Source organism: Podarcis pityusensis (assembly GCF_964106645.2).
Source record: "Podarcis pityusensis genome assembly, chromosome: 12".
Lineage (NCBI taxonomy): Eukaryota > Metazoa > Chordata > Lepidosauria > Squamata > Lacertidae > Podarcis > Podarcis pityusensis.
This window is the reverse complement of record NC_138037.1, coordinates 12,063,147-12,079,165: the sequence shown is the minus strand read 5'-3', so window position 1 is coordinate 12,079,165 and position 16,019 is coordinate 12,063,147. Positions and strand designations below refer to the sequence as shown.

The following is a 16,019-nucleotide window of genomic DNA, read 5'->3' as shown; positions in this document are numbered from 1 at the left end:
AAGTCCAGTTGTGGACAACTCTGGGGTTGTGGCGCTCATCTCGCTTTACACGCTGAGGGAGCAGGTGTTTGTCCGCAGACAGTTTTTCCGGGTCATGTGGCCACCATGACTAAGCCTCTTCTGGCAAAACCAGAGCAGCGCATGGAAATGCCGTTTACCTTCCCGCCAGAGCAGTACCTATTTATCTACTTGCACTTTTGGCGTGCTTTCAAACTGCTAGGTTGGCAGGAGCTGGGACAGAGCAATGGGCGCTCACCCTGTCGTGGGGATTTGAACCACTGACCTTCTGATCGGCAAGCCCAAGAGGCTGAGTGGTTTAGACCACAGCGCCACCCGCGTCCTCATAATTTAGGTTAGGGGTTCCCAACTAGCTAAGTACTAGTTTTGCAAAAGCCAAGCCATGCACCCCTTACTTTTGAAAATGTTGACTATGGTAGTTTTTGTTATGTGAATGGTGCCACAGATCTCCTGGGTGGGGGAACCACAGATCTAAGTCAGTCTGTGGGAAAGTAATGTATGGATGGCTCTGCCATGCTTGATAGGGTAGAGAAAAAGAAGGGAAAAGTTGAACTTGACAATCCTTTTGGTATCCTCTGGATTTACAATTCTGTGAACCTGTCAACTGAGAGTGAGTCCAATCAGTCCCATGGGGGGAAGAAAAATATGCTGCTTGATGATAAAGATGTCACAGGCTGTATCCAAGAACTGCCCGAAACAGCAGTACATTGGTCTGCTGCGCTGTTGGGAGCTTTGCCCAGGTACAGCTTGAAGTGTTGCAAACACCAGCTTAACCAGAAACTACCTCCAAATCTCTGAATCCCTCTCACCCAACACAAAGGCTAATGCAGTTCTGTCTCAACTTCTGTTAAAGGATGAATGGCACAACCAACTTGCTAAAGCTAAACTGGCCTGGGCCTGGTCAGTTCCCGTTTGGGAAACTGTACGGGAGTCCCACAAGCAATGCACTGAGTCCCATGACAGAAGGAAGATCTACATTTGCTAAATAAATAAAGCATGTCAACAAGTATTCTTTGCTAACTAGAAGACACAGAGAACTGAATTCCAGCCTAAATATAAAGTCTGTATTTCATCATGGAGTGACATCCCCAATGAAAAACAAGCTGTCTATGTGCCACTTTAATTTGGGCTCCCCCCTTTTTTTTGAAATCCTGAAAGTATTTGTGCATTTTATAAAAGCTCTTAAGTATTATGCAGAGTAAGCCATAAATAATTCATGGCCTGCCCACGCCTCTGAGCATCATTCGAGAAGCCTCTGTGGCTTTATCAGTTGAGTGCAATAAATTCACAATGCATGCTGTCAGTCTGAGGGCAATTACATAAAGAAATGGAAAATAAATAACCTCATTTATTGTGGAATAACTGATGGACTCCCCCACCCACCCACCACACCCACCAGTGAGCACACACTCCATATTTGTCAAATAAACCTGTCCCTGACCCCAGCAACCCACTAATTAAGAATCAAACCTGCTTTTAATTGTATAGCCTCACAGTGACATCATATGAAGAAAGAAGTTGCCTTATACTAGGTCAGACTAGTATAAAGTCTAGGCTAAAGTTGTCTACCATGACCTTAATTCAGTGTTCTATGTCAGATAGTTCTTGCACTAGCGGATGGGTGAGCTATAATGTTGCACAACAGAGGAATACAATGCGACAATCCGTTGCACAACAGAGCTACCAGAAACCCATTAATGCATTCTCTTGAGCATGACTGTTCTGCCGGTGCAAAATTTTTCGCCAGTGGAACGAGTATACTGCTAAGTAACTTCAACTTAGTGCTGCACTGGATACAATCCCATTTGACTGGCTTGTCACTCTAAGATCCCAGGCAAAGGGTCTTTCCTAACAAGTGCTATTAGATACACTTCAAACTAGAGATGACAGGAATTGAACCTGGGGCTTTGTGCATGCAAAGATGTGCTCTAGTGCTGAGCTATAGCGCCTCCCATCCTGGGTTCAGGTTCTTGGTCACACAATATAATGTGTAATATCATGTTGGGAACTGATTAACAGCAAGAGAAGAAGAGGCTTCTGGTCCATTAAGCTCCACATTAATCTGCAAAAGAGCCCCCGGGGTCTTCTTCATAATTTCATTAGTAAGCAATGCACTAAAAAGACAGAGAGAGCTTGCTTACTGCCTGGGATGTTATCTTTGGACATAGATGCCCCAGATTAAAATTATTGCTCATTCTCATCAAACCACCATCTCACAGCTTAGCCTATGTCACAACAGCTCTTGTGAATGGACTATCCCAAAGGCTCTTGGGATTGGGCAGGAAAGCAATCTGCATAAATAAAAGAAGCAATTACTTGCAGCTCATTACTGAACTGCTGTAGTCAGTTTGCTTGTTTGTTGCTGTAAGTCTTCTAGGGGTTGATCATGTGGAAGAGAGTAAGCCACATCCTTAAAGCCTAGTGATATGACTAGACGTAGAATAATCTTGCCGGGGGTGGAAGGGTGGGGAGCACAGAGAACACTAAAACTGTAATAGTTTGCTTTCCCTTTTTATTTCTAGGGGCATTGGAGGGGAGGTAGGAAGGGCAAATGAAACATCTGTATAAATCATTTTTGTTGTTGCATTTTATCCCAGTCTTCCTCCAGGGCTGGATCTAGATGCGTCAAAGAAGCAATTCAGTTAAACGCGTTGTAAACTCATTCAGGGAAATCCAGTAGGGAAATCCGGACCTCCACAGCGCCATCTGGTGTCACAGTGTTATATTGCATACACAATGCATATAAAACACTTTTTCTTTACCAATCTAGGTGAGCCCCAAGTCACTCGTCTTTTGCCATTTGTACCTTGCCTGTGCTTTGAGATAATAACCACCAGAAGCCCCAGCACTTCTTGGTCTTCTGACACTAGGTGGATGGTTACCCATGAAGGGGTCTTTGCAAGCTTTAAGCTTTAACGCTCTGGTTTTGTAAAGTTTCAAACATCTTCTCAGGGGATTTTTTGATATAACCTCTGCCAAGGACCATTTCAAATCCTTTGAAACGATGCCATTTCAAATTGTTTCCTTGCATTTGCAAATAAAATGGTTTTAATTCATGCACAAATGCACATTTTTTTTCTGCACAGTCTCCAACATTGTTTTCTGCTACGTTAGGCTACCACATAACTGTTTCTCTGGAGAGCCTGCAAGATGAATCCAAGAGACTGGAAAACGCTGTTAGCAAGGAGCTGAAGCCTGCTGGAGACAGGGCAGTGTACCAGCTTATGTCTGGTGCACCATATTGTATTCCCACCTCATCTGCTGTCTTGCTGATGACCTTAAAGATTCATCACTCTGTTTTTGTTGTTTACCCAGCTGTAAAATGAGTGCAATAATAAAACTTGCCTGTCCCACAGGAGTGATGCAATAACTAATTAAGGCTGCAAAATTGTTCCGGTGACCTCTGATGAAAAGGATGGCATTTTAATATTTTTCTGCAAGACGCCCATCCCTGTAATACAGCCCTCATAAATTGGAAAGAATGCTGTGCTATGCCACAGAGACCCTCTGAGCTTTTGTGCCAAAAGTAACTGAAGTCAGAATTTGACACGTCATAATATAAAGCAGCAACAGTGAAAGGCCAAGCCATTCAGTTCAAAAACCTGCTTGACATTTATATAATGGCTTTCCCAGTGACAGTTCACTATAGATCTTTTTCAGTGCTTGACCAACCTTTGGTCTTTTCAACCTGAACGAAAACTCAGTCAATGAATCCCATTCTGCTAAACCCGCCATACACATGACTCCATTCTCTTCAGCCAGACACAAGAGCCATAGCTATGTGTAACTTTCTCCACCATTTCTTAATAAAAGGAACCCACATTAGAATGCAGTGAAATGCAGAAAAAAGGACAGGTGGGATTTGAGGACCTATTCCTGTAGGCTGTATTGCTTTCACTTTAAATTGTCTGCCCTCACCCCAGCTGCTTTTCTCTTTGCATGGAGAGAAAGAGAGAAAAGGTTCACGTGCCTGTCTCATTTCCATCACCACTGCTTTGTGGCTCAGATTTCCCCACTAAAAGACCAACTGAGTGGTTTATAGCTGCTCTTCCTGGAGTGCCAACAAAGCACATGTGGACAGAGCTTCTGCCTCACAAATAGGACTTGGGAATGGGAGGCCTGATGATGCCAATCTGGGTATCTGCCAAGAGGCACAACTGCCCCTGTTCACAGGGGTGATGGGAGGGTCTGGAGTTGTGGGTGGGGGGGGGGGGTCAGCCAAGTTACGTCAGGTCCCCTGAATCTGCAGCCTCACAAGCAAAGCATCTTCCCAATCTAACAGTCTCAGGTTGGTTCTCCATGTCTGCTAATTCCCCTCAAACCGTAGATTCCACTGAAACTTTAGAAAAGCAAGAAGAGCTCTCTCTGAGCGTTAACTAGCTGATAATTAACTGTTGTTGTTTCCTGCTAAGAAGTCACAGAAATGGAGGCTTTGCTGAGTGATATCAACTCAGACTCCAAGTGCCTGTTTGAATATACAGAAATGCATAAGTACGAGAATCACTCGAGAACCTTTGCATCTTGTATAATCCTTCTCTGTATGAAACCAGTGCGTGAAAAGTGGGAGTATTTTTTCAACTTATGGAAGAAATCCATTAAAATAAAAATAGAAAAAACAAAAGCAAACTATTGTTGTTTCCTGCTAGCTAACATGTGAGTGAGGTGACAAAGGTATTTGGTTGCAAATCTCCATTTTGAAGGGAGAAGCCTTTGTGACCTTTGTCTCAAGACTCTCTGGAGTGAAGATGTAAATGAAGCTCCCAAGGAAAAACAGCTCCAGGTGAAATGGATGCTGTTAGAGAGAGAGAGAGAGACCTTTGCTTATAGGTCTATTTGGATTATTTCATATTTTGCAAGATGCCGAGCCTGTGCTAGACAGCACAAGACATTATATGGATATTTTTGATGTAAACTTGATGTTGTGAAGAAAGTTGTGCAAGTAAAACTTTGAATAATATTTTTAAGGGTCTGGTAAATTTCTTCTAAAAGGAGTCAGTTTTTATTCTTCAAAAACTGTGCAATATCTATATCTACAATAATAAATAGCGAGAGAGGGCATAGCTCAGTGACAGACCATGTGCATTCCATGCAGAAGGTCCCAGGTCCTGTTCCTGCCATCTCCGGTTGAAAAGTCCTAGGAATGGCCTCTTCTTCAGATCTTGGAGAGCAGTTGCCAGTTCCTAGAGGAACTAAATCCCCAACTCAGCTCAAAGCAGCCTCATATGTTCAGTATTAAAATATTATCTGCCTGTGCAGTCAGGTTCTATCTACCTGTCTAGGGCAGTGTGGGTGGCACTGTGGTCTAAACCACTGAGCCTCTTGGGCTTGCTGATTGGAAGGTCAGCGGTTTGAATCTGATCAACAGTGTGGAGCCAACGTTGCTCTGTCTCAGCTTCTGCCAACCTAGCAGTTCGAAAGCACACCAGTGCAAGTAGATAAATAGGTACCACTGCAGCGGAAAGGTAATTGGGGTTTCTGTGCACTCTGGCTTCTGTCATGGTCCTCCGTGGACCAGTAGCAGTTTAGTCATGTTGGCCACATGACCCGGAAAGCTGTCTGTGAACAAATGCTGGCTCACTTGGCCTGAAGCGAGATAAGCGCCACAACCCCACAGTCGCTTTTGACTGGACTTAACCCGTCCAGGGGTCCTTTACCTGCTCTCGTCCTGCGGCAGCAGCGGGGGCCAGATTCTGAGTGCCTCAGGGCAAAGGATCAGGAGGGAGCGGGTTTCTCCGCCCCCTAAACCAGGAAGAAGAGCAGCAAATATTGCAACATTGCACACATCACAATATCAGTGACTGCCTCCTTCCCATGCATCTCAAGGTCCCTTACCTTTTTTAGAAAAACCTTCTTGCTATCATCTTCCCACGTGTTTCCGGTAAGTTTTCTTAAAAAAAATAATAATTTGAAAATCCTACGAGAATTACGGTACAAATAGCTCCCGTTTTCTATGGCATGACAATAATATATCCCCCTCTCCCTGCTCTGATCTGCCAGCTATTCAGATGAGTCACTTTGTGAAACCTTGCTCAGATAAGCAGGGAAATGAAACAAAAGGGGTGGCGGGAAAGGTATTTGAAACAGAAGTGGAGCAAGAGGTAACAGAAGTTATTTTCATATATGGTTATAAGACTCACCACTTATCCATTTAGCCTCTGGGTCATGAATTTTGAAATCTTCGCTGAACAGATCTTCCACTGTAATCTTCTTCTTTTGAGACTGGCTATTATCTTCGACTGTAAAACATCCAGAAGGGGGAGAAGAAGAAAAATGCCCATCCATTACTGCTAATTTGCAATTTTATCTGCACATTCAGCAAATGAGACCAGTTATCTCTTTTCATTTTGAACTGACCGATATTTGGGAATATGTGCATGAGAAGTGTGGTAGACTTCTATGCCAGAGTAAAAGTTGGTCCTGTGGATTGTGGTCCAGTTCAAGTTGGAAATGGCCTCAGTGTGCATGGAAGCGAAAGCTCCTCTTACACTGATCCAGCACAGTAGACTGCATGTGAAGCAATAGTGGAAACAGTGCAAGTATCGTGCCCCATGTCTCTCCTGTCCCCAGATGCAGCTGCCCATTTGTTTAATATGGGGTGGGGAGAGAATCTATAAAGTAGAATCATGGAGTTGGAAAAGACCCTGAGGATCATCTCGTCCAACTTCCTACAATGCAGGAATATGCAGCTGTCCCTTACAGGGATCAAACCTGCAACCTTGGTGTTTTCAGCATCACGCTCCAACCAACTGGGCTATCCAGCAGGTTTTAAACCATAAATCATAGTAGCAATAATTCATTCTTGGAAACCATCTTGCAAAGTTATCCTGAACTAGCCTTCTTCAGCTTGGTGTCTTCCAGATGTTTTATGCAACCAGTATCATCTGCCCCAGCCAGAGAGGCTGGTGGGAGTTGTGATCCAAAACATCTGGAAGGCACCAGGTTGAGGAAGGATTTTAGACAAGTGAACACCAGGGTAGCTTTTGATACGGGATACTCCATCTTAGGAGAGAGGGTTGCATTAAACTGTGACTTGGGGGCTTTTGAGTAGCTCAAGAAGCCACACTGAAGTGTTGAAGAGCCAGAGGTTTCTTTGAGGTTGTTGCCATATGGTGAAGAGGCCCCCATTCATTTCAAACATCAGCCGTGCAGCTGATTGGACTTATGAACAGGGATGCAATGAGTTATACATATTAATAATCAGTTTTATTTTGGGCAAATGCTTCAAGGGGTAGTTCAGGTTTTATCTCATAATGTGATAGCATTACAATTTTCCTCCCCCAGATGCATGTTTTCTGATTAAATATACATTAGCTACACCCATGGCAATTATCCTTTTTTATGTTAACACCATGCAACTACATATTTTGAATTCCTGCATTTTTATTGCACAGGGACTCATTTTTGAAAGCAAAAAATGGCACCACACATGATTTCTACCAAATGATTTCTAATGAATGTTCACATTCATTAAGGACAGGTCAACAGAAGAGAGAGAAAAAAATCAATTAACACTTTGACTGTCAAACCACAAATTACGTGCCCAAAATTCTGAAGTGTACAGATGCTGTCACAGCAAGATGGTAGGGAGGATGACCTCAGCACAGTTTACACTCCCTGATTAATCCCTGAAGCTTCTAGTTTGTTTGCCACTACTTAATAATTCGTCCAGCACAAACTCTGATGATTTCCCTCTTGTGGTCGCATAGCATATTTACGCAATAGGCCAGTGATGTCACTGTAGATTTCTAATGAACAACAACAAAAAGAATTACTCCCCATCCCAAGTCCATTTCCTGGACTGCAATTGAAAGCAGTGTCCGGGTGGAAATCGGCTAAATGTCTAGGAAAATCTGGATGTATGGCAACTGATGTCGGTAGTGTCATTTTTGCCAATGTTCCTCAAAAATACCTCAAAAATGTCCAATTTCTTTGCTTAACAACTTTGGGCAAAATTAAAAAAACAACAACAACAGCTCAACAACTTTTCTGTCTGGATTTTCACTTTTTGAAATACGGCAACCCTAAGATAATACTTCAGTGGCCTAATAACATGGATTCAGCATCCCTTCCTGGCTGCGTGCCAATTCTGATGACTGGCCTCCATGGGGATCCTGTGAAATAATTCACAGATAGACTACATAACTACAACTGGCATAATTCCTGAGCACTGGCCCAGCTCATTTGTGGCTGGGGCTGACATCTGGGCAGTCACAGGTTCCCATTCTTAGATGTTTTCTCCAGCTGCACAGGACCCTCTAGCTAGCAGATAACCAGTTCCTGCACAGGACCCCTGGCTCCTGTATCATTTCCACATCAGAGAGACCTACTTTTGGTCCATATATGCTAAGTGAGACCCATTTCTAATTTTGTAATTGCATATACTGGTTCTCTCTCTTGCTGCTCTCATCTTTTCAATTTTTCCTCTTTTTTAAAATAAAAAAGTGCTAATTGCACCACCTCTGCTACCCAAATTAAAATGGGCATTAGCCAAGCTGTGGATTTCAGTGCACTATCTACACACAAGGGGTGGATTTAGGGCTGTGTGAGCAGTGTGCATGTGCAGGAGGCTGAGCTGAGGAGGGCACCTTCTCAAAGCCCGGTAAGCAAGAAGCTGGGTTTGGGGAAGGAGATGCGAGGCATCCTAGAGTTCTCTTGCCTCCTTCCCAAGCCTAGTTAGTACTTTGGGAAGGAGTTGGGAGGGCTCTAGGACCCTGGCAGAGCCTTGCACCTCTTCCCCGGCTTTGCCCCACAGTGTTCTAGGACAATGCCAGGTCTAGAGCACTGTCAAAGATGGAAAATGGTGATCATAGTGCCAACAGTTTTTTTATGTATCTTTTCAATATATTTTAATGTTTTTATATTACGTTATCTTTTGCAAACTGTATTTAATGAATGGGAGGCGGGGAGAGGCCTAAGTTGGGGCAGAGCAGCTACGCTCTTGCCATTGCAAATCACGCGAGCACAACATTGAGAAAAACGTTGGAGAATTGCTCAAACCCTATTTAGCAAAATGCTTCCCCCATCCACGAGTTCTCTGTACTAAAATAGAGTGTAAAATTTCGAGAGGACATTTGCACACAGCTCTAAATTGGAACCAATGGGACAGATTCCAAGCCAATGCATTTAGAATCAGGGTGTTTATATCTAAGCACATCAGAGAAGCCTTGCAGCACTAAACATCTTTCCCATTGTTTAGTGCTAACTTGTTATGCAGGCTAAACACATCCCTGTTTAGAGGTGCCATAAACAGACTCCATTGAGCCAATTAATGGAGGAGAAAATGGCTTTTTACTTCACTGGTCCCAAGGTACTTCAGCCACTTAAGATCTAGCCATGAAGCATGCATTATTTCGGTAACAGGCACACAAACCACCACTTGCAACATGATAATGGTTTAGTCCTAAGACTTAGTGTGCCAGTGCAGAAACGCTTGGGAGAGTGGGATAGAATCACAGAATTGCAGAGTTGGAAGGGACCCCGATGAGCAGCGTGATGCCATAACTTCATGAGACTGAAATAAAAGGGCAGCATGTCTAAGATTGTGCCTGTGAGGCAAGGAGACCCCAGTTCAAATCTCTCAGCTCGTTTGCTACAGCTGACAGTGCCAGAGAACAATGTTGAGGGTTACAAACCAACTTCAGGAAAGTGGAACCTGTAGCCCTGCAGATGTTCATGTGCCACAGTTCTCATGTCTGGGGCTAACATCCGAAGGGCCACAGGTTCCCTGCCTGGAATGTTTTTCTAGTTAGGGCAGACATTACTTTTGCATGGGACAATTCTGAAGACATGTCATCAGATTAGATAGTTCTTCATTCTATTTCCTCTTCCTTTTTACCCACTCCTTGAGTATCAGAACAAGGAATATTCTCTCCCCCCTCTCCCATGAAATCTCTTATGTTATTTTTCTGCCTTGTTCTGCTTTTGATCTTAGGTTTAAAATGGTGTTTTTCTAGCATTAAAGAATATTATTTGTTGGCAAATGGTTATCTCCACAGCCTTTCTCTTACGTACAGCAGAAAACTGTGGTCTCATGGGATCACCCTGCCTAACCTTCTTGCCTTTTCCACTTAACTTTCCAGGGAAGAACATCTTTCCTAGGGACTTACTTGAGCTGAATGAGTTAATTTAATTTATCAATGTAGCTGAAGTCTGATAAGGGCGTCACTTTTTCTTTTCCTGACAAGGCAGCTATGCCTCCAACCTAGGGGTGAGGGACAACTGTCAACCTGAGGGCCACATTCTGTTCTTGGCAACCTTATGGGGGCCGCATGACAGTGGTTGGCAGGGTCAACATCAAAAGTTGGCAGAGAATGAATGTGCATTTTACCTTTGTACAGTATGCTTGTTTGTACACATCCACCCACCTACCTCTCTCTAGCCTCCATTCAGGCAAGAAAGAGGCATTATCAGAGTTGAAGGACACTTTCCAACCAGGCAAAAATACTGAAGGAGGGCTCATGAGAGATGTGGTCTGGGGAAAGGGTAAGGGTGTGCGTAATGCCCCAACAAGCAGGCAGAGAGGTGCAGAAGGTTGCATTTGATCCCTGGGTTTGAGGTTCCTCAACTAACATCTGCTTGAGAGACAGCAACTCAAGGAGTAAACTTCATCCCTTGAATTTCTCTCTGCCATGTAGCTGTTGCGTAGCTGCCTTTCTTCTGGGCAGTGCATAATACGTTCTCTTAGAGAAATAACTGAGCAAGAAAGCCCCTAAACACAGCAGCTCTTTCTTACCATCTAGAGGGCCCTCCTGCCCCAGTAAGGCCATTAAATCCTAGTCTAAAATTACCTAACTGCATCACTGTTCCATGTTCGGTATCATTAAAAAACACAGCGAAGCACACCCCTGCTTTCAAGATTAAAAGAGCGGGGGAGAGATTTTCTCCATCTGATTGATCTATCCGTCAAGTTCAGTTTAATCAGGCCCCTGCCTTTTTAAAATGCATTTCCAAAGACACTGAAATTACAACAACAGCAGCAACTAAAACTAAAGGTTATATAAATACCTGGTGTCAGCAAGATAACTGAAGTGACAATCAAGGAGCAGATAACCAGAATAACAAGTAACGCAATTGCAATTCCTTTCCAGTTCCTTTGTGGAGGGTTGCTCCCCACCAGCTCCTGCAAACAGCAAAAGAAAAAAGGGAATGGTTAAGCAGAGGCCATGAGCAACAAACGCATCCAAACACGATATAAGGTGAATCTAGTCAATTAGCAATTAGGTTCAGTAGCCATAGGGGCAGCTGTAAGCTTGCTTGTTGCAGATGCAAAGATATATTTGCGTAAGTAGCTAGGAGAGCAAGGCAGCATGGGACAAACCAAATTGCAATAATAAGAGATTTGGTATTTTAACCATTGGTGGTTCAAATCTGCTGTACAAGGACCAGCAAGCAGGGGCTTTGGACCACCTGTCTGCCATTGACTGAGCTGCTCTGATGTCACAATGAGACTTTAGTTTTATGGATAATAGTTTAGGATCCACTTACATAGTACCTTATCCCTCTACCTTGGAGAACCCTTTATTGCAGGGGTGAGGATCCTGTGGCCTTCCAGAGGTTATTGAACTACAGTTCCCATCAACCCCAGTCAGTGTGGCAAGTGGTCAGTGATAGGAGATGAAGTTCAGCAACATTGAAAGCAGGCTTCCTCAACCTCGGCCCTCTAGATGTTTTGAGACTACAATTCCCATCATCCCCGACCACTGGTCCTGCTAGCTAGGGATCATGGGAGTTGTAGGCCAAAAAACATCTGGAGGGCCGAGGTTGAGGAAGCCTGATTTAGAGGACCAAAAGCACCACATCCTTCTTGCTTAGCTCCATTCCAGCATGTTGGATAGCCAGCATAGAGGCCCCCATTATTTATACTATTTCCTACTCTGTTGCTTTGGTTTGGGTGGCAGGCAGCAGAGGAAGATTTTGAAAAAAGCAAGTAATTTTCTGAAGAAGGAAAATAAGAGGAAGAATGAGTTGGGAAATTTCATACTTTTTTTAAAAAAAAAGAAACCCTCAAAGCAACAAAATTAAGGGGAAATGATCAGCAACATGCATTTATATATGCAAATTCTATGCACTGTGGTAAAGGCATTTTGAAAATTGTAATAGATTCACCCTTCCCCTACCCTTGAGAGGCAAAGAACAACCACTATCTTAATCTCGCAGCAAAGGGCATGGAGATTTAGTGATTTCCCTAATGCGTGCCAATGTTAGCCAAAGAGTCAGGAAAACAATGTGGGTTTTGTTATCTCTGTTCACAGCCAACCCTTCCTTTCACATTAAAAAACAACAACCCAATAGAGGTCAAAAAGGAGAGGGGGAATCAGAGAGGCAGCTGGTGCCAATGTGAGTAGGCTGCCAAAGCCTTAATCAACTTCTCAAATAATCAAAAAACCCTTTAGACCCAAATGCATGCATGCTGCTGTTTTTGGTTCTTTAAAACTAGCAGAAAAATCTAAAAGAGAATGGCAGAAACTATTAGATGCAGCGACTCCTCCCAGCCAGGGACAAAGGCAATGTTGCAGCCCCATGATCAAGAGAGGGCAATGCTTAAGCAGCTGTGAGTTGGCTCACCTGCATTAATGGTTGCCTATTACTGAGACATCAAAGAGGGTGGTTAGGGTGACTTTCAGGACAAACTGAAGAAAAGTAGGCAATCCAAGTGAGATCTCAACAACCCTTATAACTACTACTGCTACACAATGAGACAGCAACCCCAGATCTAACACAGCTTCATTAACATGGGATCCTGAAATTCTGGATACCCTCCAAACAGATGCCAAAGCTTTGTGCTAGTTTTGTGCCATGAACCCCGTGTTTTGTGCTGCCCCCCCCCAAGTTATTGATGCAGGAAACCAGAGTCACAAGTTAATGCCCAAAAGTCCAATCTTGTCTGATAAGACTCCAGACTGTTGCCAAAGTTTTGTGCTAGTTTGTGCCACAAACCTCACGTTTTGTGTCACCCCCCAAACTGACAAACAGGGAGCCATAGGTGTAGCCCCAAACCCAACATTGCCCGATTGACTCCAAACTGGTGCCAAGGTTTTGTGCTAGTTTTATCCCTATTTGGTTTTTATTGAATCAAAGGCGATCCAACACATTTTAGTGCCATGAAAAACAACAGCAACAACAACAATAATATCAGGAGGGCAATGGCACTGTCTCCCCAGTGCTAATAAAAATACAGCAATCAACTAAATAATTGTAATTTTCTACATTTAGGGGAAAAACTTTCAACATGCAGAATGGTAGGCCTCATTTTATGTGAGGTAACTGACATAAAGCAGAATATCTAGCATTTTTGTTACAAGGCCATGAAATAAATACAAAAAAATTCTGGACTCAGGAGCGCTTCATTTTATTTACTTGGAGGAACAAGGAACAGGAAACACACCTGGGCCCAAGTAGGTAACCAGCATTTGCGAACCGCACTTTGGGAGCCAGAGGACTAATTGTCTCCGTTTTACACAGCCACATTCCTTATAAGGAGAGAACTGCGCACGGTGCATCATCTGTAGTCATGTGCAAGGTTTCCAAAACGAACAGTGGTGAGTGGGGCCCATTGGGACTGATATGGCAGAAGGCAAGGAGCCCAACAGCAGGGGGCACTAGAGGCAAGTACTTACAGTTTTGTCCCCCTCCTCCCCCACTCTGCTGAGCTCTACAAGGACAACACTGAGACCGATGAGGGGGAAGCTGTCAGGCAGGGCCATCACCCCCTTGGCCTGGTTCTAAGTACTGTATGGAAGAAGGCAGTTGTGGGCTGGCTGAAGGCAAACTCAGCTTGGTGGGCCAGTGCCCTATTCACCCCTAATGAACCACCCTCCACTGAAATTGAAAGGGGGAAGAAGTGGGCGGATCAGGACCATCAAATGGAGGCAGTGGAGTTCAACCCTTTTCTACCCACTGTGACCGAGAAGAAAATATCCCGAAGAGGGAAGCTTCAGTTAGCACTAATGGGAGTTTGCCTGCCCTGGGCTAAGAGCATCTGATGGGTATTTTTATATATATAGAAAATCTAAATGCCATTTGTGTAGGAAAGGGTTAAAACCCACCACCTGTAACATGCTGTGGACCTTATCCCACCCTTGACTGATATTTATCATTTTCAAAACAGGCACTCAACTACAGGTGACAGCCTTTAGCTTCACAGGTAGTTTCTTCCTGATAGTCCACTTGAGTTAAGAAATTCATCTGGATATTTCAGAGTAGCCTAGATCATCACAATAGCAGCAGTAGAAACTGAAATAATGATACTATACTAAGCACCTAACGCTATAATTCAGTGCTTAAAAACAACCAGCCTTGATAGATGCTCAGACATTATTACTATTATTATTTTAAAGGGTGGGGGGGACCTCACAGGGTGAATGAAGTAATATTAAATGTACATCTAGTTTACATATAAATCTAGAAATGCATGCTGTTATTCTTAAGTAAGTCTTGCAGAAGCCAGATCGATGCTCAGTAATATATTTGTTGGGGGGAAAAGTCTTGGGGAAAAGATTATAATCAAGCTCTACTAAGAAATATTTGGCTGAGCTGCTTTAAACTGCACAGCTCAGATTATTTTTCCATCTGCCCTATGTGAATGCTGAAAAGATACACCATAAATCCTCCTTTTATGTTCTATGGGCCATTTGCCATGGGTGGAGATGGTAACAGCACATTATAAAACCAACAGTGCATATTTCTGGAGCTGGAGCCTAATCATATCTGCTTCCTGTAGGAACATCCTAGAAGGTAGGGAAAAATGCTTAAAATAATTTCCATGACTCAAGAATTCTTTCAAAGATTTATGGCTTCCATTTCAATTTCATGATTACCACTGGTTAATTCATTATATCATGCCCTCATCCACTCTCCAACTTCTTGAGAATTGATGTGCCCCTCCCTCATTAGGGATTCTTTGATCTAGGTTAAATAAGTCCAGCAATAATTCAATTCTGGCCTCCTTTTAAACATCTAGGGAGCATTGATGGTTCATTGATGGTTCCATCATGGAGTGTATAAGAGGGAACTGTTTCTTTGGAAAGCCTGACCACCTCGGTTTACACAGAATCATAGAATTGTAAAAAGTTCCCAACAAAAACATCTCTAAGAATTTCTAGCATTGCCTACTTCCCAATCTGTAAAATGTCCATGTTTGTGGAAATCCATGGAAGATAAGGGTATCCATGGTTACTCATCGTGATGGCTATATTGCCTCCAGGCTCAGTTGCAGAGAATCATGAACAGGAGACAGGCATTGCAATGTGTCTCTGAATACCACGCACTGAGGAACATGAATAGCGAGAGAGACGTTGTACCCATGCGCTGCTTGCAAGCTTCACAGAGGCATCTGGCTGGGCACTGTGAGAACAGAATGCTGGATCTGATAGCCCTTTGTTCTGACCCAGCAGGGCTCTTAATGTAAGGTTACCAGATTTTTTTTCAAAGAATTCGGGGACACTTTTTTAAAAAAAGAGAGAGAGAAAAAGTTATTTAAAAAAGTTGTTTTTTAAAAAAATAAAGAAGTGATATCTTCTCTTCAGTGGTCTCCTCTGTCACAGAGGCCTTCCTCTGGGCCCCGGCCTGCTTTCTTGGAGCGCTAACTGCCGTGGAGTAGGCTTGGGTCGGGCCTGGGCTCAGCCACATCTCCTTGCCCTCCCGGTGCTCTCCTACCTCTCCCCCTGCAGTGGCAGCGGTGCGGCAAGGTTGGGGCTCCCCTCTTTTTTCTCCTTCCTCTTCCTCTCTCTTCCTTCTCCTTCTCCTCTCTTCCTTCTCCCTGCGTCGGCTCCGGGGTTTTCCTGGCCCCGGAGTGCCACTGGGCAGTTGGCCGGGTGGCCAGGCGCTCTTGCTCCTGGCTCGATTTAGGTCGCAGGGGGAGGGTGTCTGCGGTTCCCCCAGTTGAACTGGTGTCCCCAGTTCCCCTTCAGCAGTGGTGCCAATGGCAGTCTCAGCAGCCCGGAGCCAGCCTGGTAGCACAGTTGATGTGTCGTGTGCTGTTGAACCAATGATACAGCATTCAT

At 43.9% G+C, this 16,019-nt stretch overlaps 1 protein-coding gene across 6 annotated transcripts in view; it reads right to left on the bottom strand.

The window, feature by feature from the left end:
* DPP6 (dipeptidyl peptidase like 6) overlaps window positions 1–16,019 on the bottom strand; it is a 483,312-nt gene that overhangs the window by 135,317 nt on the left and 331,976 nt on the right. For all 6 annotated transcript variants that reach the window (XM_080974041.1, XM_080974043.1, XM_080974040.1 and 3 more), the window contains exons 2-3: window positions 11,023–11,137; window positions 6,156–6,254 (exon numbers count right to left, since the gene is read on the bottom strand). In XM_080974041.1, the coding sequence (XP_080830167.1) occupies window positions 6,156–6,254; window positions 11,023–11,137 (214 nt within the window). The remainder of the gene's footprint in view (window positions 1–6,155; window positions 6,255–11,022; window positions 11,138–16,019) is intronic.